Source organism: Tachypleus tridentatus, chromosome 7 (assembly GCF_004210375.1).
Source record: "Tachypleus tridentatus isolate NWPU-2018 chromosome 7, ASM421037v1, whole genome shotgun sequence".
Taxonomy (NCBI): domain Eukaryota; kingdom Metazoa; phylum Arthropoda; class Merostomata; order Xiphosura; family Limulidae; genus Tachypleus; species Tachypleus tridentatus.
This window is the reverse complement of record NC_134831.1, coordinates 105,932,036-105,958,328: the sequence shown is the minus strand read 5'-3', so window position 1 is coordinate 105,958,328 and position 26,293 is coordinate 105,932,036. Positions and strand designations below refer to the sequence as shown.

The window sequence follows — 26,293 nt, the reverse complement described above, 5'->3', positions numbered from 1 at the left end:
TTCCAGGACTTATAGACCCATTAGTCTTACATCAGTTGTGGATCACATTTTAGAGTCTGATAAAAAAAAAACTTCAAAAAGTTATTTAACCAAGTTTAAAATTTTATGAGATAGCTAACGTGGTTTCACTGATGGAAAACCTTGCCTTACAAAATCTTCTGGCATTCTTTCAAAAGGTTACTATTTGTGTTGATGAGAGTAAGAGTAGATCAGGAAGAAAGGATTGTCACAAATGTAGTTCAACCAAACTAGATTAATGTCACAAATGTAGTTCAACCAAGCTAGATTAATGTCACAAATGTAGTTCAACCAAGCTAGATTAATGTCACAAATGTAGTTCAACCAAGCTAGATTAATGTCACAAATGTAGTTCAACCAAGCTAGATTAATGTCACAAATGTAGTTCAACCAAGCTAGATTAATGTCACAAATGTAGTTCAACCAAGCTAGATTAATGTCACAAATGTAGTTCAACCAAGCTAGATTAATGTCACAAATGTAGTTCAACCAAGCTAGATTAATGTCACAAATGTAGTTCAACCAAGCTAGATTAATGTCACAAATGTAGTTCAACCAAGCTAGATTAATGTCACAAATGTAGTTCAACCAAGCTAGATTAATGTCACAAATGTAGTTCAACCAAGCTAGATTAATGTCACAAATGTAGATTAATTCAACCAAGCTAGATTAATGTCACAAATGTACTTCAACCAAGCTAGATTAATGTCACAAATGTAGTTCAACCAAGCTAGATTAATGTCACAAATGTAGTTCAACCAAGCTAGATTAATGTCACAAATGTAGTTCAACCAAACTAGATTAATGTCACAAATGTAGTTCAACCAAACTAGATTTATGTCACAAATGTAGTTCAACCAAACTAGATTATGTCACAAATGTAGTTCAACCAAACTAGATTTATGTCACAAATGTAGTCAACCAAACTAGATTTATGTCACAAATGTAGTTCAACCAAACTAGATTTATGTCACAAATGTAGTTCAACCAAACTAGATTTATGTCACAAATGTAGTTCAACCAAACTAGATTTATGTCACAAATGTAGTTCAACCAAACTAGATTTATGTCACAAATGTAGTTCAACCAAACTAGATTTATGTCACAAATGTAGTTCAACCAAACTAGATTAATGTCACAAATGTAGTTCAACCAAACCAGATTTATGTCACAAATGTACTTCAACCAAACTAGATTTATGTCACAAATGTAGTTCAACCAAACTAGATTAATGTCACAAATGTACTTCAACCAAACTAGATTTATGTCACAAATGTACTTCAACCAAACTAGATTTATGTCACAAATGTAGTTCAACCAAACTAGATTTATGTCACAAATGTAGTTCAACCAAATTAGATTTATGTCACAAATGAGGCACCTCAGGGTTCAAGTCTTAGGACCTTTGCTCTTTTCGACATGCATCCATGACACAGATAAAAGAATGGTCAATAAATAATTAAATTATATTAAGACATAGGGTGTTACTACCTGTGAAGATAATGCTGCTGATTTACAGAAAGATTTATATCACTCAGTGAATTGGGCAAATAAATGGCAGATGGGATTTAATTGTAACAAATGCAAAATAATGCTACTTGGTTATCATTATATGAATAATAATTTGGATGGAAATAATCTAAACAATAGAGAAAAAGGGATCTTGATGTAATAGCTGATCAGTCTAACAAGCTATCCAAGCATTGTGTTATTGCTGGTGGTAGGGCAAATAAAATTTTAGGTTATATCTACAGAGATTTTCAACATGAGTCTAAAGCAGTAAAATTTCATTGTATGATTCATTGGTTATGTCATATTTGGAGAACTGTGTTCAGTCTTGGTATCCTTACCTTTGGAAGGGCTTTGAATTTTTGAAGGGGTTCAAAGTTGGGTTATTAGAAAGATGTCTGGTATGGAGGAGTTGTCATATGAGTGGCTGAAATCTCTCATTCTGCTTTCTCTTAAAAAAAAGAATTGGAGGAGGCATGTGATATGATAGAGGTGTTTAAGATTTTAAAAGGAATTGATAATGTTGATGCATCATCTTTATTCATACTTAACAGTGAGAATAGTAAGACTAAGGGACCCAAGTATAAACACTGGCAGAGTAGAAGTCACCTTCAGCTAAGATAACTTTATATTTCTTACAAGATAGTTAGCCTTTGGAGTGGGTTGTCTTTGGATGTTGTGGAGCAGAAAATTTAATGGAGTTTAACAGAAAGCTTGATAAGTATATGAATGATAAGTACTGGCCTTAAGATTTTTAAAAATTTATTCATTAATATTTATAGTTTAAATAAGACGATGTAAGAGCCAAGGTGGACCAATAGATTCCATACTGTTCCAAAATGTTATGTATTATGTCTAATGCTTCAGACTGCAGTCTAGTTACAGAAGATTTAATGTGTTTCTAATGCAACAATAAAACTTTTGTTGATAATGCAGTTTACAACTCAGCTTTATTGTTAGTATTACATGCTTCACTGTGGTATTAAGAGTGAGAGTATGATCATGCAACATAGAATAATGTGGTATTGGGAAAACTAACTTCTGAAACGTTCTATTCTAACACCTAACTTTGTTTTTGTTTTGTTGGTTCCGATATGATTCTATTTCGGTTCATCTGTCCTTTTGATTACACACATATCTTCAAGAACGTTTGGCAACCATAAAGTAAAACATTTTAACTCACCATTTACACAAAAGTTATTTGGTTTATGCTAACCGAAAGCTGTAGATTTCCTTTCGTACATCCTCAACTTCCAGAATGGATCAGTAAACCATGGACAATGGAAAACCTCTGCACCACACACTTGTTACATTTTATATAACGCTATATTTACATATTTGTAAATTATAAATAAGCATTAATTATAGATTATGAGAAATAAAATAACTCTTCATTGTTTTGTTTGTTGGTACTTACAAAACAACACAACAGCCTATCTGCGTTCTGCCTACACGGGTGTCAAAATCCAATTTTTAAAGTTATAAGCCCCCAGACTTTCTTCTTAGCTGCTGGAAAAATAACTTTTGAACGTCGATTATGTATTGATATCTAGCAATGTACATTAAGTACACTATTTTGGTAAGAAATGAGCTTTAATGAAGGTTCCTGAAATAAATTAGAGCTGTTTGTGATTTCAGAAAAATACTAACAAGCAAATAAATAAACTGAAATTTGATATATTTCGAAAAAAAAAATGTTTTAAATAACCACGAAGCAGATCAAAAGTCAAGTTAGTTTTCAAAACCTGTAATTTTATTTATGTATAGTTTTATAACTTATTATGAAGAAGTGAGTAAAACACAAGTAGTGAGTGACTACTTTCCCTCAAATGTGTTGAAATGACCCACATCACAGCACAGTCACGGGTTGATAGTTTGCACTGTTGTTGACTATCGATTAATTGTTTTGTTTTGTTTTTAATTTCGCACAAAGCTGTAAGGCGTGCGACTCGTAATCCGAGGGTCGCAGCTTCGCATCTCCATCGCGCCAAACATGCTCGCCCTCCCAGCCGTGGGGGTGTATAATGTTACGGTCAATCCCACTATTCGTTGGTAAAAGAGTAGCCCAAGAGTTGGCGGTGGGTGGTGATGACTAGCTGCCTTCCCTCTAGTCTTACACTGCTAAATTAGGGACGGCTAGCACAGATAGCCCTTGAGTAGCTTTGTGCGTTTGTTTGTTTGGAAATAAACAGTAGGAGGAACATCACAGCAAACAATATATCTTCCAGATACTATGTCATCTCTGTTAGCCATAAACATTACGTTTATAAAATTTTTAATGTTACGTCAACCAATGATGTATCAGAACACATCACAAAATTCAATCATATTTAACAACTTCTTTGATTTGTTTAATATGTCAATATCAATCACCAAAATAAAATCAAAACCCGAATTTTAGGAAACCGAAGGAAAATGCGTGTCGTTGGTGTGTATACACAATGAATTCAAACCCTCTTATAAACCAAATTGTTGCCTGTATAAAAAGGCTTAAAAATATTTTTGAAAGATCACATTAAAGTATAATAAGAGATCGGGCAAGCAGTTTAAAACAGCACATGAAGCCTAAGATTCTAACAGTAAGTACTAATAAATATAACAGATGGCGCTAAATTTTATGTGTTTTACAAACAAATATCTCCAACAATCTTGTAACTCTTCTTTACATTTTATTACGTTTTTTTATTACTGTTTTTAAACAATAACGATTTAAGCTAAATGATCAATAGTCGTGTATATCTGATAAAATAATACTTGATATGTGCCTTATGGACTTTAAATTAGTTGTAATAAGTAGGAAGTAAAAAAACAGATTTCAAACAAAATGGCACATTATATCATAACACTGTGGTATCACCGTTATTGTTCAAAATATCTAGAACATTATTTATGTGTGATATACTAATTTCGAGTCAGTATTTTGGAACAGATAATTATAATAATTGACATTGAATGTTACCCTTATACATAAATTTAAAACTCAGCAGATAGCCCGATGTGAATTTGCTACACGAAAACACACACACACTCATAAACATAATATAAAGCAACGACACCTAGTGTAATAATAAAGTATACAAAATTCAGTTCCAGTTTTTATAATAACAATTCTTCTAATTTCGTTATTTCTTTCTATTGTTATATTTCCTTAGTGAAATAGAAAATAGTTATTAAACTCACTTTTGAAGGTCCAGTGGGCAAAAAAAAACAAACAACACCTTCCTTGGTAATTTTCATTAGTTTCAATGTTTCGTTTGGACCAACGTTAGGGTCTCAGTTGGAACGTAAGAGTCATGAACTGGTATATAGGCGAAATAAAGGTTTGTAACATTATTTCTTTATAATTGAGTAAAATCACTAAAAAGACAAACTATAACAATAAAGGTTACGCACAATCAAGGTTATCTAGGTTTCTAACATTGCAAGTCATATAGTGGTGTTCAGTGCACATCATAACTTTTACTGAGTTACAGTTAAAATGCAATTAAACAACTTTATTGTCAATGCACGTGAAAATGCTTGGCATCAATACATAATTTGCAATTCAAGTTTCAATTAGTTTAAAAAGGATATATTTATGTCAATTTTTAATCTTTATTTCTACATGTCACACAATACCTTTTAGCTCTGAATTATTTGTTTTAGGCTTTCTTTCTTCCCTTTAAATGTTACAATATTCCATAATTAGATACTCTGATTACAGGTACTAACAGGCCAGAAATTAAAATAAGAATGTCTGACCTCTTTCTAAATTATTTATTTACTCATGCTTTCTTGTTAACGTTACATATTTATAACCAATAAAAAAGCCATTCTATGACCTACGTGACTGTAATGTCTTTGTTTCATTTTAGTAAAAGGATATCAGTATTCCACTAGGTAATGAAATGTTTTAAACCTTTTCATAAGTTAGAAAGAAAGATAAGTATGAGTAATTCTGTTTTATTCTTTAAACTTTATTTCCAGAATGAGTATTTGAAAATTATACAATTATTTTTGGGACAACCAACTTAGGTTCGAAGATCAAAAAGGTTTCAATCCTGAAGTATTGAATTTTTTTTCTTTAACATGTTATTTTTTTTATAGATGTGTAAACTTTAACCAAAAAGTCCTAAAATGTACAAATTAAAAATTTAATAGGTTAGATTAAAAAAAAAGGTAAATGAGAATTTTGTTGCCTTGAGGAATGCACAAAGAATATATGTTGTTAGATGATGGGTGACGTATCCTAATTGTTTTTAAAATAAAATCTCTGCACTTTGTTACTATAGATTATAATGAAGCATGAATAAAAGAGAAACAAAACAACAAAATTAAAAACAGAAGCACACTGTTACAAGCTTGTTGCCATTTAGGATAAATAATTGTAATTTCTGCTGAAATCTGCAGTCATCCTAAAAAGAAGGAAAGGATAATTAAGATATCATGTTTTGTTGTATTGGTTACAAGGCCAGTCAAACAGACAGCACCCATATAGTGTTAAAAATTGAGAAAATAGCAGATGAAATACAAATTTGTATTAAAAACTTTCAACACACATTTAGAAGGTTCTAGAAGTAATTATAGTGAAACAACCTCTCTGAGTAAGAAGGGAATAACACAATTTTCTATGTTTGACTTTCATATTGTGCTGAGTAACTTGACTCAACAAGAGTATCTATAACCTTCAGTTTTATTTATTAATTACGAAGCAAAAAACTAATAGTAGAAGTAAACTGTGCTACTGAATGTACTTACCAACAGATGGCACAACAATAACACATCTCTTGGATAATCTCAGCTGCTTTAACAATGCCAAATGTTGACAGAAGGAGCTAATGTCAGGAATCAGATAAGGGGAAAGTTGGGGAAATCCTCCTCCTTTTACTTTAGATTCCAAATCATTCACTTCAGCCTAGATCCACATACCCATATCAGTGAAATATTAGACATATAAATCAAAAAAATATTACTGATATGTTTCATCATTTAAAAAATTTGTATACTAAAGGAAAATTCACTAACATTAAAATATTAGTCAAGTAGAATTTGCAAACAAGAACAAAAAATATATAAAAAATTGACATCATAAACTGAAATGCTTTATACAACACAAGACAGTTAACATATATTTGTAATAATACTATAGAGTCATGACAATATATTTTTCACAACATTCCTACCTTCAACCACAGATGAGCCATGTTCCGCATCATCTGTTTTCTTTGACCTACAGGTTGCTCAACTCCCTGAGAAATATAATTAATTCAAAAGATTAGCACTAAAAAATACTCTTGAAAACAACAAATACCTGAATAAAATTTAACAGGTTAAATAAAAACAAAGTAATTTATTCTGCTTGTTAAAACCCAGGCACTAAACTAAACAAGTCTCATCTTTGTCTAGAAACTATACACACATATTTATATATATACATATATATCATTCAGTAATTAGTGTAAGGTTTCTTCTTGTGTAATGACATAAACAGAAGTATGAAATTAATTCAATACTTCTCTAAAGTTAATAAAAATTCACAATTCAGTTTTCGGAATAATGGTGCATACAAGTCAGACAGAAACTTCCAGTGTTAGTTTTCTTTCTGCTACAGCTTGACGATTGTGAAGACAGCAGGTCAACAGCTTATATTAATATCTCTTAAACTATGTGCTGATTTCTCCAAAACTCTTCTGTTGTTTATGGTTTCATCAGGAAGCTTCAAACAAATATTCACTTAGTCTTTAACTGTCTTATCATAATATTTACACATTTCTTCACTCGGCATCAAATTCAAATTTTTGGTTTATCATTAATGCTTATAACAGAAACAGAAAAAAAAAGAACAAAAGAGAAGTGTACAAAGAAACAGTTATGAAAAAGAGATGGACACCAGTAACTAATCAATAACACAATAACATTTAGAGATGGACACCAGTAACTAATCAATAACACAATAACATTTAGAGATGGACACCAGTAACTAATCAATAACACAATAACATTTAGAGATGGACACCAGTAACTAATCAATAACACAATAACATTTAGAGATGGACACCAGTAACTAGTCAATAACACAATAACATTTAGAGATGGACACCAGTAACTAGTCAATAACACAATAACATTTAGAGATGGACACCAGTAACTAGTCAATAACACAATAACATTTAGAGATGGACACCAGTAACTAGTCAATAACACAATAACATTTAGAGATGGACACCAGTAACTAGTCAATAACACAATAACATTTAGAGATGGACACCAGTAACTAGTCAATAACACAATAACATTTAGAGATGGACACCAGTAACTAGTCAATAACACAATAACATTTAGAGATGGACACCAGTAACTAGTCAATAACACAATAACATTTAGAGATGGACACCAGTAACTAGTCAATAACACAATAACATTTAGAGATGGACACCAGTAACTAGTCAATAACACAATAACATTTAGAGATGGACACCAGTAACTAATCAATAACACAATAACATTTAGAGATGGACACCAGTAACTAATCAATAACACAATAACATTTAGAGATGGACACCAGTAACTAGTCAATAACACAATAACATTTAGAGATGGACACCAGTAACTAGTCAATAACACAATAACATTTAGAGATGGACACCAGTAACTAGTCAATAACACAATAACATTTAGAGATGGACACCAGTAACTAGTCAATAACACAATAACATTTAGAGATGGACACCAGTAACTAATCAATAACACAATAACATTTAGAGATGGACACCAGTAACTAGTCAATAACATAATAACATTTAGATTGTTATAAACTTACAGCCTCAGTACTTTCAGATGGACACCAGTAACTAGTCAATAACACAATAACATTTAGAGATGGACACCAGTAACTAGTCAATAACACAATAACATTTAGAGATGGACACCAGTAACTAGTCAATAACACAATAACATTTAGAGATAAACACCACTAACTAGTCAATAACACAATAACATTTAGAGATGGACACCAGTAACTAGTCAATAACACAATAACATTTAGAGATGGACACCAGTAACTAATCAATAACACAATAACATTTAGAGATGGACACCAGTAACTAGTCAATAACACAATAACATTTAGATTGTTATAAACTTACAGCCTCAGTACTTACAGGGCTTACAACAATAACACAATAACATTTAGATTGTTATAAACTTACAGCCTCAGTACTTACAGCTCCACTGAAACTTTTTTTTGTGCTACTTGCAGTAAAGCATTCTTTTTCAGAGTTAAAATTGACTCCTGTCTTTGGGAGCCTAGCTAATAACTGGCCAAAATTGTGAAGACACTGTATGCGGAGAAAAACCTAGTGACACCACAAGCAAAAAAACAAATGTTTATGTATGCATTTTAGCTCATACACTTGTGTGAAAAAATCAAATCTAGATTAACACAAAATTCAACTTAACACTTTTGAACAATCTCATTAATATTATGTACAATAATTTATAAACTTTTTTTTTCCCTCAAAAAGTCTACATATTAGTAGTATAATATGATATTCCAGAATACATATCCACTGATATCTAACAGGTAAATAAACATTAATTATTACAACACACAAAATGATTGTAAAAAAGTTAAGAGAACTAATGAAAGCTGGAGAGCAAAAAAATAAAAAATAAACACAAGCATTTTATCTAAACTGGCCAGTTTCAGTGTTCTCATGACAAAAGTTTGGATACTGAAGTAACAAAAGTAACTGTGTTTACACAGAATGAAGGCAGTAACAACATATATATGACATTGTTCAGTTACAATGAATGTTCCAGTGTTATATCCCACAACCTTACATCACTCTCGTTACACAAATTAAATAGACATAAACCACTGGCATATAATGACTTGTAGAAGCCTTTATGCAATCATACAACAACAAAGAAACAGAGCCAAACAACTATAAGTTATTACAGAGAGACTGTTGTAATATATCACTTTTACAGGGTTAGTTGTAAGCTTACAGCCTTCCACACATCCCACTTAAGCTACTTACCTGAAGAACATCTGCAGAAAAATGTTGAAACATTTGCCTGAACAAAAGTACGTTGTTATTTCTAAGTTATGGAAGGATGAAATGTGAGTTGTGACAGGGGTAAGTGCACTAAATTATTTGTACAAAAACTTAAGTTTTATCATCCAATAAAGTTTTAATTTACTACACAGTAACATAATAATTATTTATAATATAAAGATCAACCATGTAATACAAAAAAAGCTACATATTCAACTGTTTCTAGATGAAATAACAACTGGTTAGTCAGAATTCCACATATAGAACTTCTTTTAAAAATTCCAAATAACTACAAAAAACTAAGCAGAGATAAATATTTATATTGTAGAAGGTTATTATGTCAAAATGTGATAGTTTTCTTCTTTTACTAGATTACTTCTTTTGCATATTCAGAGTTTTTTATTATTATATGTAAGCAAATAAATCACGTAATTTAATATGACTTAAATCAACAATTACTAACTTCTTCTTTCGAACTAAGTCCATAGGATGTATCAAATTCCAACTAAAGGTGAAAATTCTCAAGTGAGGCTAGCCCACGTAGGGTAAAGTCCTCTGGCAAAGGCTGTGTTTGTTTCCATTCTGGTCCATTCCAGACAAAACCTTGAACACTTGGAGGACTAGCATCGGAAAATACCAAGCATTAAACTTACAGCAACTTAAAGCAGTCCAGTAAGTTCACAACAACTACCAGGTGTTGGACTATCTGTCTATATATATGTAGTAATATTATACTTTTGCTAATTCTTTCACATCAAAGACCTTGCTATCCACCCCCAAACATTTTGAATGGGGTTCAGTTTGGGCAAACACGCTGGATGGTCCAAAAGAATCACGTTATTCGCCATGAAACAGTCTTTTGTGCTGTGGGCATTGTGGATTGCAGTATTGTTCTTGTGAAAGATCCAGTCATTTTCACAAAAGTAAGGGCCTTCAGTCAATAAGGATGCTCTCTCCAACATGCCAATGTAACCAGCTGCTGTTTGATGCCCCTGTATAATACTGGAAGGAGAAAGTACCCCAGGATATCCTTATCGTGCTAGTAACGTTGGAAGCCATCTGGACCATCCAGGTTAAATTTTAAAGTACCACAGGATATCCTTATCGTGCTAGTAACGTTGGAAGCCATCTGGACCATCCAGGTTAAATTTTAAAGTACCCCAGGATATCCTTATCGTGCTAGTAACGTTGGAAACCATCTGGACCATCCAGGTTAAATTTTTTCTCATCAGAGAACAAAACCTTCTTCCACTTTTCTAGGTCCCATGTTTGGTGCTTCTCAGCAAAGTTTAACTGAGCTGTTTCATGGTGTGGAAGGAGGCATGGCCTTTGAAGACGTTTACGGTTTTCAAAGCCTTTCTCTCACAGATGCCGTCTTATTGTTCTTGATCTACATTCTGCATCAACACTGCTCAACACCGGTGAAATTTTCTTGGCCCAACCACTTGAAATTCTCGTTCCATATCTTTCAGGGTCTTTTAATAAATTTGCAACATTAAGAGAGATCTTGTTTTTACAGCTCGACAATTCCACCAAGTTCAAACTCTGTCAGCTTTTTAGCCTTTGCCATGTTTTTATCCATTGTAACACAGGAGATGTCAGTGGGAGATGTTGACAACGCTAATGCTTGAACACAAATGACTAAATTTCATTATGTGTTTACCGATTAACGCTTCGTTTCTGTATGGTCTTAAACTTTTGACCAGCTAGTATTTAGGCGAATTTCATAGTGTTCACATTTTCCCTATTAAATGCTAAAAAGGTTTTTATTTTTATTTTCCCTTTTCTTATTTTCATCTTTTGAAGCTCTACTCAAATAAGTGGTTGAGTCTAACAATGCAAAATGCATATTTTTTCATGTTCACTGACCTTAAGGTTTTGGCCAGCAGTGCATATCAAAAGTTTGATTCCATATAAAAATTACCATACGATATCAAATAAGCAAATAGCAATTAGTCATACATATCTATATAAATCAAATGCTAGAACAAATTGGTTATTTGAAGCAAAAATAGTGATATCATATATGAAGGCCACAGTTTAAAATAACTTGTCATAAGATAATAACACTCCAGAAAAAATTACAATTTAACATAAATATACCAGAATTTAAACAAACAAAGTAACAGCTTTAATCACCTCTCCATAAGTTACAATAATGTCACTATTGATGATTAGCCAATCAGCAACAACTTTGATACCCGGCAAAAGTCCTTCTTGGTTGATGATTTTAATGACTTCAACTACTGAGGGTGTCAATTCCTGTTCCACTAGAGACCTATATTTAGAATGATATTACTCAAAAAGATATTTTGGTGTTGGCTATATCCAAAGACTGACAAAAACATTCATCATATTAAAATATTATACAAAACTAAAGAGTTTAAAACTGAAATACCAGACACTTATTTTTATCAATCTGAGCATAAAATAACACTACGTAACAAAATTTTTACTTTTTCTTGTTCCTGGGCAAAAAGTGTTATTTCCCAATTGCTTGTGCCTAAAGTAAATGGAAAAGACCTAATTTTCTCTTCAAACTTTGCTTTTGTGACCTGGGAGCATATAACAAAAACACAATGGGAGACTATATTTGGGGGCTGATACGTGAAAGTTATTTATATTACAGTCACAAATCTTGAAAATCTACTCACTTCTAAACATTTTTGTTCATTCTGATATAAATTTAGTATAAATACACATAAATCTTGATTCATATGTTGTTTCATTCAGACCTTATGTAAATGAAAATGTGCAAATGGGCCCATTTTACATAGAAAATAGGTTAATTTCATTATCCAGGTCACAAAAGCAAAGTTCAAAGGGAATAATAGTCATTTTCTGTACTTTTACAACATAAGCAATGAAGAAATAACACATACTGTCCAGGAACAAAATTTATGTTACATAGTATAATCAGAAATAAAACTTACTGAAGAGTCACTATTCCAGAAACAGAGTTACTTCCCTCAGATTTACTCTGTACATCTCCATTTGATAAGTGTTCATTCTCTGTATTATCTTTATCTTCTAGTGATACTGATATGGTGCTACAGACACAGAGAAATGTTCTTGTAATTTAAAATATCTGTTTTCAAGACTACTGAGTTCTGATAATTAAATATTTTAATTTTAAATAAATTTCCTCTCTCTTTAGACTTGCATACCTCAGATGAAAGATGTAATTATCAGTGTTCAATTTGAAAAAAAACTATTTAATTATCACAAAATCAAAATAATGAATTACCACCATATGAAGCCTACATCAAAACTCAGTAGCTGTTTACAGTAACAGCTACAGTTTTCAGTAAACTATAAAAAAATACAACTAAACTACAATTAGTGGAATTTAATAATAACATGAGACTTGGACAGTTGGAATAACTGAAAACAGTAATAAATAAGAAAGACTAATTTCATCAGTTGATTACTTTTGCAACACCAACTGATTTTACAGTAACTCCAATTAATGAATTATTTTATATGGCATAATTTATAAATACTCATAGGTAATTGATTATATTGATTAATCAAGTTAATTTTCCAGTTCTATAAATTATCATTTATACAACTGAATATGGCTAAGAGCTACGGAACTTGGTCTTAGGAAAACTTAACTATCACGCTTGCTGCCATAGTTTGCCTACTTATAGCCATTCAAGAATTTGTGTACCTTCATTCAGAAACTGTATATTTTTGCCAATGCTAACAATTATTACCTTTTGCTAATACAATCAAGTCCGTTTTGCAGAACTGCCTTATTACTAGTCAAATTTTCTTCTGGTCCTCCATTGCAGTCAACAGCAGTGCTCGTGACACTCTCAACACTAAGTCCACTGTGCTCACCGTAGTCACTCAACTCTTCTTCTTCGACTCCATGCTCAGTTATACTACCACTGGTGCAACTAGCTGTGTCACTGCTGTTCTTCTAAGTCTGACTCAGAATGACCTGAATCATTGTTTTCATAACACACAGAAATTAGTTACCAATTGATAATGACAAATTTTTTGTCGTACGTTTATTCGACCAAACACATGAACTGGTTTGAAATGATTAAAAAGGCCACTGATTTTATACTTTACATAGAACATGAATGATGAGAACTTGGAGGTCATAAACAGCACAAGTACGTCGTATACCATACACCTAAATGTACCAAAATAATATCAGGATTTCCTAAAGCCTTTTGAGATGCTGACCCCTTTACAAATTTATAAAGCGATCACTGATTCTCAAATTCTTAGAACATAAATTAGAAGTGAAACTTCAAAATATAATCAACTTTACGATGCAATCATTAGAAAACATAAAATGTGAAAAGAATGAGGTTTTCTCTAAAAGTTGCCTGATGAATATCGGACTGTAGGGTTCAGAGTTTGAGTCTCAAGTCCCTGAAGTTTCTAACATTATACCTATTTCTCTGTCTCTTCAGAAGTCCAACCATTTACATGACTAATTGCAGTTTTAACGACATACAAACTTGGAGAGTCATAGAGCAGTTAGATGCATAGTCCAACTTTAGCACAGGAGTTATTTCTGTCCTCCTATCAACACTTGAGTCCTCATTCACCCCTTTACAGTCTCACCAAACCAAGGGGATCAATATCAACCATTCTGGGAAACCCTAATTTACATGATAAAGAATTTTGACACACATTTGAGAAATTACAAAGTTTTATATTTAAATATCCATAACAAAAGATAAATGAAAAATATAAAGTTATTACTGAAATAAACCTCAAAAATGTGACAAGAAAAACAAAGAAATAATAATATCTGATCGATTAGAAGTCATAAAAATGAAGAAGATAAATTGGAACTGTTTTAAACTGTTCTGGTCATCGTTATGATGAAGTCCAAAACTTGATAAATACCATTAATAACTTTAATCCAACATGAGGTTGTTTGACATAATCTATTGCAAAACATAAATTATTTTCAAAGTAAAAAAGTCTCTGTCATAAAGAATGTAATAATATTGAACAATTTTATACAGAAATAATACAATCTGTTAGACACTTTAAAATATATACTTACAATATTTAAAAATACCATGCAATGCATCTGAGATAAATAATAATGATACGATAAAATCTGTGTCACTAAAGTTACTAATGACCAGACAATATTTTTTATAGTAAAGATGCATTTTATACAAACAAAATTGAAAATTACCAATCCTGAAATTTTTTTAAAATAAAAATATCATATTAACATTATTGTGAGATATCTAACCAGTCACAAGTTGAAATGGTGAAATGTATTAAAATCTTGAAGAATATTTATCTGGGAAATGTAATGTGACATCGTGGTTATCGTTAAGTTTCCACAAAGCTTTGTTAGCATTTAATCACTATGTTGTACAGCATAACTGTTACAGTTTTACATTTTTAACATAAAGGGTGTTTTACCATTTCACTATGAATAATTTACAATTATAATATTTTAAGTACTTCTGGATATGAAATTTCATTATCTTGACTTCCAAATCACTTACATAGTATTTAGTGCAAACTACAGACAAATACCCAAATTCAAACCTACAGCTTTATATAATTACATTTTCATGTTTACAAAATACAATTTCATGAAAGTTCTTAAATGGTGTCACATCTGTGTTAAAGTACAAACATTTAAACCTAATGACTCAGAAGAGCTAATTAGACAAATTATAAACTGTGCCCAAGTACAACTGGTCACAGTGATGACCCTGTAAATATTTTCTGAAAACTGTGAAAACAGAACAGCTACATTTGTACAGATAGTTGGTGCTTTATTGACACAGTTTTGCAAGCCCGATAAAAGATATGAATATTCAATCATAATGAAAATAAATACATTTTTTATTGAGATTTGTTGTATACCTTCTTCAGTAATTAATACTTTTCAAATTTTCTGGCTCTTTCTGTTACAAAGATTTATTCATAACCTACCATCATGAACTTTAACAAAGGTATCACCACCACAGTGGTCAGAGTAGTTAAAAATATGTTTGCTAACCATATTCTTAGACTTGACCAATCTATCTTCACAAAATAACACATTGTTTTACTATTCTTTGATTGTTTGTTTAAACAGAGTATTCGTGATGAGACTTAGTTGAATGGACGATAACTGCTGTAAAATCACAAGTGTAGAGGATGACATTTTGAAGTCTTCCACTTGAAGACGAGAGGTGGAAGACCTTCCAAATGTTATCATCTACACTTGTTTTTCTCCAACAGGCAGTTGCCATCTATTCATGTAAGTTTCATCAAGTTATTTTACTTGTGTTATTTACATACAATAAGCCTAACAAAATAAATAAGGATTTGAATCAAAATAATATATTGGTGTTACCTTCACTACCCTCTAAATTTAACTAATGTCTGGTCGTAAGAGAAACTTTTCATAGCTTTCAAACAGATATAATTTAATACAAAAAACACCTTTTAACAATGAGAAACACACCTAAAGAAACTAAAAATAAAAGTATCAGATCTCTAGTTTAGTTTTATGTTTACTAAACTTTTCACAAGATTCCTCTGTTCATCTCTGAGGACCTCTGCTTAAATATTTTACTTGCTTCACACTGATGAAAACAGTTTATAATATGCTCCATCTAATGGCATTCAAACCTTATTTGTAGCTATATTCTTTATGCTTTTCTTCATTGTAGTTCAGACTACATGCTGTGACATTATAAAAGGGTGGAATTGAAAAACTGTAATAATAAAAATAAGGAAAGAAACAGAAAATGTTTAATTATGTAGTTAAAGTATGATAGTTTATTTATCTATAAACCAATGTTTTGGGATGGAATGAAAATTTGAAAATAATTTAAAGTTGCACCATTTACAAGAGATTCCCCTCAAAGCTGTATGCAAACAAGTGTTTACATTTTTTAAATTTTCTTTCCAATTTTTACTAAAAAAATGTTACAAAATGATAAAATAACCAATTCTAAAGTATTTTTGAGTTAGAAAATGTTGAATTAAAGTTTTCTATGATAACTATATTGGGTAAGAATCTTTTTACCTTTTACTAATTGATATGGCGCATGTGTTTTTCTCACAGCAAAGCCACATTGGGCTATCTGCTGAGTCCACCGAGGGGAATTGAATCACTAATTTTAACATTGTAAATCTGTAGAGTTACTGCTGTACCAGTGAGGCACTACAGAACTGGTAGTTATCTACTTTTATTTCATGTAGTAGTTAAATTAAAATAATGTTAACACCTTCACTTAATTCTGAATCTTCCTGACTAGTACTACACCTTCACTTAATTCTGAATATTCCTGACTACATTAATAATTGAAGACGAGAGGTGGAAGACTTTCCAAATGTTATCATCTACACTAGTTTTTCTCCAAGAGAATTCTGAATTCTGAATCTTCCTGACTAGTACTACACCTTCACTTAATTCTGAATCTTCCTGACTAGTACTACACCTTCACTTAATTCTGAATCTTCCTGACTAGTACTACTTTGTTTTCTTCTCCTAGATACTCGGCAACGTGACAAAGATTGTTCCTTGATTTTCTTTACAAACCTCTGAAAAATAAACAAAGAAGAAGAGAGAAACAAAATTATTTTTCAATGGCATGAAAATAACAAAATTTACTAGCAATAAACAAAACAGGTTTTTTTTCCAGTATGTCACTGTTCAAAGTTACAAAGTTCTTTTAAATAAGAGTAAATATGCATAAATTGTGTGTTTGTTTTGAATTTTGTGCAAAGTTACATGAGGGCTATCTGAAGTAGCAGTCCTAATTTAGCAGTGCAAGACTAGATAGAAGGCAGCTAGTCATCACCACCCACTGCTAACTCTTATGCTACTATTTTACCAACAAATAGTGGGATTGACTGTTACATTATAACAACCACATGACTGAAAGGGTGAGCATGTTTGGTGTGACGGGATTCAAACCCGCGACTCTCGTGTTATGAGTTGAGTGCCTTAACCACCTGGCCATGCCAGACCAAATATGCAAGGGAACTTCAAGTCAACAGACAGGACTTAAGTATTTTATCACAGAATTACACGACCCTGACCATAATATCATACTGATTACAAATATCCCAGAACATTTTAACAAGCATCTCAAAATCTTTCGACCATCAGTTTTATTTGGCAGTCTCCACAAGGGGAAGTTTTAAGGTGTTAAACAGTTTTAAGAATTTCAAAGACTAACTACTACATAACATTAATTTTTTTAAACGCATGTGACAATCATTCTCTTGTAATTCCATAAAATTGTTGGTTAGGGTGGTATTACTTTATTACTTGCATTTGAATATCACTCTTATACATTCTAAATTACTTTTTGTGTTACTACTTACTTACACAGGACCTCATGATTATAAAGAGAGCTACATGCCTACCTCAAGTTTTCAAACATTACCCGGCTTCTCCCTCTAAACAGATACAATATAAACTACAAAAGAAATGCTCAAATTTTTAATTTTTTTATATACATTTTATTAACACTTTTAGAAATCATTTCTGATCTTCCTCCTCCAATAATTACTAACAATCAAAGAAATTATAGTCAGTGATGTCAAGAAAACCCACTTGTAGAGAAAAATTTATATGTGTAAAAGTGGCTTGTTTGGGTTGAGAAAAACCAAAACAAGCTGTTTTTACATATATTTTTAATCAAAGAAATTGTACTGCAAAGTTTAGTTTCATAATTTTGTTTCTTCAAATATCTTATTGACAATTATTTTCAATAAAGTAACAGAAAAACATTCAGACTGTCATTCATACATTTATATAGATCCTCCAATTGAAAATTTTATTTCAGAGAAGAAAAATTTCAACTTCCTATCTATTCAGAAAACACAGCTGAAAATATCTGGTCTTTGTACATGTCTGTTGCTTAATTTTAAACTCAAATAGTTTGAGAACAGTGAAGTTTTAAGGTTAGTCTTATCAAAAATTGTAACATTTAGCTACTATAATTTCTGCTTTACAACTTTTAAATTTCTAAAGCTAACAAAATCCAAAACATATTATCTGAAACCTGGAATTACTTTCTTTGTTGCAATCTATTTACTGTAGAGTTCTCTTTCTTTTCTGTATCAATTGTAAATTTCTAAACTTTCAGTTATTATATTAGAAATCCCACTGGTTACATGCCTTCAAATAATCTAACTACATCATGGCTCTGAGATTTTGTATGGTACTTAAGGGAAGTAAATCAGTTTATTGGTTTCCTGCTTGTTTTATTTATTTTGTTGAAGTTATTACTTTGGTAGTTGCTTGTTTCTTTAGAAACACTATAACTGGTAACTTGAAACAAAATGAACACTTACAGTGCCTTTGCTCATGAGCACAGATTATTAGAGGATACATCATAAAAACTGTCTTACAAAGTTGTCTCAGAAGGAGAGTAGCCTTGTAACCTGTTTTTCCAGCCAGGCTTAAATCTTTTAGCTACGAAATCTTGTTTGTCACATGAACCTACCGCGAGCTGTTTATGTTCTAATTTAGAGACAAAACAGACTGAATTAGTTATTATTAGTTTTGTTGTGTCCATATCTGATACATGGGCTTTCCTGCCCTATAACACTTAACACTAATAAATCTTTTGACCACTGTGTTTGTTTGTTTTGTTTAACGCAGAGCTACAAAATATGTCATACTCACCACTGGTTTCGAAACCTGATTCTTTTGCATCAGGAGTCCCACTTAAGACACAAATATCTTGTTAAAATAGCAGTGACACTGATATATGTTAACTATTAACTGCACTTTGTTTTATTTAAGATGTGTTTAGTAAGCCTGTTAAAACACAAATAAATAATCTTTAGAAAAGTCTGAAAGATAAATCAGAGATTCGATTCCCCCTCGATGGCCACAGAAGATAGCCCGATATGGTTATACTATAAGATACGTACACACAGCATTACTCCTTATTACATGTTTCCTGTTTATAGTACACAAATTGTCTCCATTAAACTACAAGGTTACTGGAGCCAACAACAATATTCTACAAAGATTGTAAGATGAAATTCCCAATACACCCGTTACACTAAATACATTTCGTGAGCTTACAGTGGAAAACCAGCTATAGCTTTACAATGGAATAGCCACGTGGTTAACATATTTGTTACAGAACTTTAACTTAGAGCCTAATAAAGGCCTGGCTATGTATATCCATCCCTAATTTTAAACTGAAAAATCTTAGAGCGAAGGAAGCTACTCAAAAGTACCCACCGCCAACACTTAAGCTACTATTCTCTGACCTAGTAGTGAAATTTAATTGTTACTTTTGTATGTGATCTATCGATCCAATGTGCGGAGCGCATTTTGGGGGCAATTGGTCGCAAATCGAGAATTTTCGGATTCATTACTGGAGCACGTTAACTACTAGCCAACGCTCAATCCAAAGTTATGTGTACTTACCTTTATCGCACGGATAAAATCACTTGTCTCACTTGGTGGCGCTGTTTCTCTTTCGTTCGCTACGTTCACGTTCCTTTTCCCACCATTTTCTGCAGTTGACAGAGATCAAGAAAAATGAAATATTTGTTGAGTTATATTTGTTCGTTATAACTAAAATTAACAAGAAATCGAAGTTTATTTTTCTTGGTATTTCTACGTACCAAAATGACATTTGCGGAAATTAATATTTAATTTTTATTACCTGAAATTTTGATTAACAAAACAAAAATCGCTTGGAAAACTTTACTTGTTTTTAAGCAAAAAAGCCATGTTAAAATTTTCTTTGAGTTTTTGTTTGTTTTATAGTAAAGCCAGCTACATCACTCCATCTACCGTATTCTCCGTAAAAGATTTAACTCCCTATTTGCCCCCCCCCAGTGGCTTAGCGGTTGGTCTGCGGACTTACAACCCTAAAAACCGGGTTTCTCGATACCCTTGGTGGGCAGAGCACAGATAGCCCATTGTGTAGCTTTGTGCTTAATTCAAAACAACAACAACTCTCTATTTTGACTTTTGTAAGTCAGTATGGTTACTGGTGTCCCGCAGGAGGGACTCTCAGAAAATTAGAAAACAAAGCTATTATTTCTTTTTCTTTATACCGTGAGATGGCACTATCATCGACTTTATTTATGGTTTTGTATTTTCTTCTTTAAGTTTCCGAGAAATTTATCAATATATACATGTAAGTAAAAAGAGAAGCAGTCATTAACGAGAAAAAAATGAAAAAGAGCTTTGGTCAAGTTAGTGAATAAAAATATGTAGTAAAAAATAATTAGAGCTATTTCTGTTTCAAACACAAAACAAAACAAACAGGAATATACGCGATAACTATAACAAAATAATGACAACACCTTAATGAAATACGCATTTAAATTTCTCAGAAACAAAACTACTTCAATCAAGAAAGTCCACAGTTTTTCTGTTCCGTATTCCGTCTTATTCTTTGACTTTCTAAGTCCTCACAACATCTTGTCTTATACATTTAAACTGAAAATAATTCCTTAGTACTACAAGAATTGATTCCAGGTACCTTTATGGTTAAAAGCTAACACACAGGATTACATACAAAAGTCGTAGCAGTTTTCACACGAGATCTAAAACTCGAGCGTTTTATAAAATCCCGGTCACACCAAACATACTCGTACTTTCACCCTTAGGGACGTTATAATGTGACGGTCAATCCCACTATTCGTTGATAAAAGAGTAGCGCAAGAGTTGGCGGTGGGTAGTGATGACCAGCTGCCTTCCCTCTAGTCTTACAATGCTAAATTAGGGAAAATAAAATATATTATGGATTCTGAACAATTCGAAAGCGCTGGAAAAGAAAACACATTACGTCATAGTACCCGCGATACCAAGTTGCGGAAGACGTTTTTTTTATTTTCTGCCACAACGGGACGCCAACCATAGATATCAGATCCACAGTGGTGAGTTGTTCCACGTAAGCAATAACGTGCTTATAAATTCACTTTTTCGTTAACGCACGTCCCTAATTAACGTTTTTTTAAGCGTTAGTAAATAAATTTCTGGACTTGAAATGTCTAAACGACACCGCAAAATAGATATCGGAGTTTATTTTTAATTTGAAGGCGGGAGTTTTTGTGTGACCTAGAATAAACAACGCACGAGAATTCAAGATTCCGGATTAAACTCGCCAGCAGATAAGTTTTTTTTTTGTCCAGAAAGTTGTCCCACCTGAAGACAGCTCCGCCTTCCTCAATCGTCGAAGATAAATTTCGAAAAGAACTGCATTCTGGTGTTACGAAAGTCTTATCCCTGAGTCATTTTATGCATCTAAAGTGCACGCTTCATAACTCTGACCTTGACAGTTAGAAGGACATCCGGGAACGTTTTGTAAAGTACAAAGAACTTTCATCTTAACCGATCCGTTTGCAGCATGTGAGCACGTGGTTTAGTTTTTTTCTTAAACCCTCCCCCCAAAAACAACGCAAAAAAAAAAAACGTTTAAGCAGGTTGTGTTGGGCTATAGCTTATCTTCAAATCAGAACATCTGACATCGCGAAGGATTTATATATATCGACATCTGGTATCACACTAAAGTTGTTTTATATGAAGACATATTCCACTCACCTTCTTCGCTCTGTCCTGTTTCCCACTGGTATAGCGGTAAGTCTACGGATTTACAACGCTAAGATCAGGGGCTCGATTCCACTCAGTAAACTCAACAGATAGCCCGATGTGGCTTTGCTATAAGATAAAATACATTAGGCCCGGCAAGGCCATGTGGGTTAAGGTGTTCGACTTGTAATCTGAGGGTCGCGAGTGCGAATCCTCGTCGCACCAATCAGCCACGGGAGTGTTATAATGTGACAGTGAATCCCACTATTCGTTGGTAAAAGAGTAGCCCAAGAGTTGGCGATTGGTGGTGATGACTAGCTGCCTTCTCTCTGCTAAATTAGGGACGGCTAGCACAGATAGCCCTCGTGTAGCTTTGCGCGAAATTGAAAACAAAACACTGTCCTACTAAAACTATTGTTACACTACGTCTAAAAAAAAGTGCGCCCTTTCAAACATTGTAATCAGAAGGAAGGATATTTTTCCATATTTCATATTTTGGGACCAACCGCAACTTTATTAGTTTATATCTTTTGTGCTTCGCTATACGCACAGGTTGAAATATTGGCGAGATTTCTTCAGTGTTTGGTTAGAAGGGCTTTCTTTAACATGAACTGGAAAACAGATTAATTTTCGAGAAACGTCTGAAACCTTCTATCTTCTCAGAAGTTTTGCAGGCACGTGACTAACCGAGTTTATCGGATAAACAATAACATCAGACACGCTAAACGCATCCACAAACCTATCGTTATCAGATCTCACATAATGGTACAGAGGAAAGGGTTTTATCTTGACCAAGACAGAGACCTCATCACGGATATCAGAAACCGGTTTTTAGTGTTATAATCCTTCAAATTTCCCCTCTGAGCCAATGGAGAGCTGAACATATATAATCCAGTTATCAATGTCTTCGTTTCCACATTAGACATGGAAGTGTTAGTATACTATTATTTCACACTTATAATGAGACCCCATTTGCAATTACCTCAAAGGAAAGCCTAAAGAGGCACGAGATGATTCACTTTGAACTCTTTAACCTTTTAAAAGCCAAGGTGACCTTCACAAGCCTTTAAAATGAAAAAGATATGGTGTCAATACGTTATAAAAAACCTGTTACGTGTTAACTCGTCACGTGATCTTCTGATTAGTAATGATACAACAATCATGTTCCCTACAATGTACGGATGAAACTGTTTCAGGCGTTTTAAAGCACTAGTTACTAATTGAATCCAGGTTGGAGTTATTAGTACCAGAACAAACTTTACCAATATAGCTTTAAAACGCACGAAATAAAACCACTATTATGTCCTCAAGATTTGTTCCTAGTAATTTTTGCAACATTTCTAATCACACATACACACACAGACATTTAATATTTGTAGTGTGTGTGCTATTAAACTCTAATTTTAATTGGTGGATGACTTTAAAGGGAAAAATGAAAATGGTTACACTTTGCAGTTGCTGATATAAACAACGCCTTGATCACAACTGTCTTTTGTCTGGTGCGATTTGAAAACGTTTTCACCAAATACCTGATTACGAGATTTAATAAAAAACTTGTTTATTACAACTGGTAGAATAAAAATAAAAACAGTTGTAAAACTCAAGAAATTGTTTGTTTTGTTTTTGAAATTGGCCCAATGCTACACGAGGGCAATCTGCACAAGACGTCCCTGAGTTAGCATTGTAAGACTAGAGGAAAGGCAGCTAGTCATCACCACCCACCGCCAACTCTTTTACCAACGAATAGTAGGATTGGCCGTTAAATTATAACGCCCCCCACGGCTGAAAGGGCGAGAATGTTTGGTGCGACGGGGATTCGAACCGACGACCTTCAGATGACGATTCGAACGCCCTGACCCACCTGACCACGCCGGGCCTAACTCAAGAAATACGACAGAGTTTTGTTGCAGTGGGATACGATGCAATACAGGCTAAAAATGCGTATTTGAATATTTGGTTGAGTTTTACTAAAATATGGTGTTCCAAGAACACGATCCAGATAAAATGGCTCGCTGGGTATGTACGTTTTGCTTGAATGTGTAGGGGATCCGTCAATATCCAGTTCTCCACATCAATGCTAGAGTTCGTTACTTGTTTATTTATTCAAACTTCTTCCAGGGATGTTTGTGCTAGCTCTTCCTAATTTTAAAGTCACACACTAGAGGGAAGGAAGCTAGTCAAAAACCATCCACCGCCAACTTTCGGGTTATCATTTTAATAACGGATAGTTGGATTCACCGTCACACTATGACTTCTTCTCGGTTGAAAGAACGAACATGTTCGGTGAGGGGATTCTACCCCGTGACCCATAGGTTGCGATCCTGGTGCCCTAACGACTGGAATATGCCGATCCAAAACGTAACATTCTATTCACCATTCTTACATTTTTATTTTAAACGTCAGTTCAACAGCAACGTGCTTAGATTGTTGCCTGGAGACTGGAATAAAACTTTAATTATTTTTTCTGAAATAAGGTTTTGTTTGTTTTATTTAAACACAATGGGCTATTTGTGCTGTGCCCTCGACGGGCATCGAAACCTAGTTTCTAGCATTGTAAGTCCGCAGACGTACCGCTGTTCCACTGGAAGATGTGTTTTTCTAGAGCAAAGCCACATTGGACTATCTGCTGTGTCCACAGAGGGGAATCGAACCCTCGAGTTTAGCGTTGTAAGTCCGTAAACTTACCACTGTCTCAACGGAAAACCCACTGGAAAATCTAAAACAAGGAAACAAGCTATTGTTATTAAGAATGGCGTGACGTTTGTGTCATAATGTTCTGGACCACTACTAAATTCATCACTTCTGATTAGTTGTGACTTCTGTATCCAGAGGAGTCCTCAAAAATATTTCCAGGTAGGGCCAAAGTTTTTTAAGATGGGGCAAAGTAGTAAGAAATTGGGAAATGAATAAACTACCCATAAGTAAATTCAGGTCCTCCGCTAGTACAGCGGTAAGTCTACGGACTTACAACGCTAAAATCAGGGGTTCAGTTCCCCTCGGTGGGTTCAGCAGATAGCCCGATGTGGCTATGCTATGAGAAAAACATAGATGTAAGTTCTGAATGTATAAAGAAATGATTGTGATTCTCATTTTTGGTGGGGGCGAGTGCCCCTACCCCCCTGCGGGCGCCCATAACTCAATCACTTGTGTGATTCAATAAATATTGCCATTACTGTACACCGAGAATATCAATTGTTATGATATATTGAAATCTGGCAAGCTGTACCATGTGTTGATGTAAGCTTCACAGAAAAAAAATATTTTTATGTATTTTACAAAAAAGAATCAATATAGAATTTTAAAGATTTACGATTGTTGTTTACTCTTGGGTGTTTGTTTGATGTCAGTAAATATTCTTTTATCAGAAGTTCGTGGTTAGTAGCTGATCCAGAAATCATAATTTGGAATTCGAATTTAAAAGTCCTCTCTTCCACAGTCTGTGGACTTGCAGTGAGAAACCGAGTTTTGATAGCTGTGGTTGAACAAACATAATTATAAATTGTTTTTACTGTTATATAAAAGAAAGAAACGCAAAGTATTAGAGGTTTGGATCTAATTTTAAACAAAAAGTTCAACGATTTCTAATGCTATGTTCCTCACGCGTAGAGCCCACCATCAGTTCATCTCTCTATACTCCACGCTCAGAGTACATTGCAAGGTTATGTCAGTCATTTTCTAGGTCGAGTGCGGCCCAATTGTTTAACATGACTGATTATCCTTTCGAAGTTCTGTAGTTCAATCCCCCACCCCACAAAAAATCATTACACACTTTGAAGTTTTGAGTTCGTTACGAGCGTGACAGACAGGCCCCACTGTTGGAGTAGCCAAAGAGCGTGCGGTGGGTGCTTTTAGATATTGCCTTTCTTCTAATTCAAAGTTAAGGGCGTGAAAATCAGCACACAATAGTGACACATCATCAGATAATTTCAGTAAATTTGAACTACAAACATAGAGTACATTAAAGGATAATTACAGTAAGTTTGAACCACACACTCACCACAAGCTTAGAGTACATTACCGGATCATTTCAGTAAGTTTGAGCCACACACTCACCACAAACTTAGAGTACATTACCGGATCATTTCAGTAAGTTTGAACCACAAACTTAGTGTGTGTGCATAACCGGATCATTTCAATCAGTCTCTACCCTACACTTTAAAGGATATTACCTCTCTCAGCTGACCTACTCATGTCGGGACACTTAGTAAACGAAAGC

General features: G+C 33.3%; 1 protein-coding gene and 1 long non-coding RNA gene across 13 annotated transcripts in view; both read right to left on the bottom strand.

Moving 5' to 3' along the window:
- LOC143256325 (nonsense-mediated mRNA decay factor SMG5-like) overlaps nucleotides 1-16,780 on the bottom strand; it is a 33,127-nt gene extending 16,347 nt beyond the window's left edge. For 3 of the 10 annotated variants that reach the window (XR_013031250.1, XR_013031249.1, XR_013031246.1), the window contains exons 1-6: nucleotides 16,585-16,780; nucleotides 11,706-11,844; nucleotides 8,715-8,861; nucleotides 6,690-6,755; nucleotides 6,265-6,421; nucleotides 4,708-4,825 (exon numbers count right to left, since the gene is read on the bottom strand). Coding sequence is in view for 2 of the 10 variants with exons in the window: in XM_076513402.1 (XP_076369517.1) it covers nucleotides 5,917-5,921; nucleotides 6,265-6,421; nucleotides 6,690-6,755; nucleotides 8,715-8,861; nucleotides 11,706-11,844; nucleotides 16,585-16,685 (615 nt within the window). In the remaining 8 variants the exon portion in view is untranslated. The other 7 variants (XR_013031247.1, XR_013031248.1, XR_013031251.1 and 4 more) reach the window with 7 other exon arrangements.
- Nucleotides 13,350-19,951, bottom strand: LOC143256326 (uncharacterized). Of its 3 annotated transcripts, XR_013031255.1 has the most exons (4): nucleotides 19,201-19,951; nucleotides 16,962-17,102; nucleotides 16,787-16,824; nucleotides 13,350-13,515 (listed from the first exon to the last, which is right to left on the bottom strand). It is a non-coding gene; the product is annotated as an uncharacterized LOC143256326 (long non-coding RNA). The 3 variants fall into 3 exon arrangements; XR_013031254.1 differs by lacking the exon at nucleotides 16,787-16,824; XR_013031256.1 differs by lacking the exons at nucleotides 13,350-13,515; nucleotides 16,787-16,824 and adding an exon at nucleotides 14,541-16,270.
- Nucleotides 19,952-26,293: the final 6,342 nt, after the last annotated feature.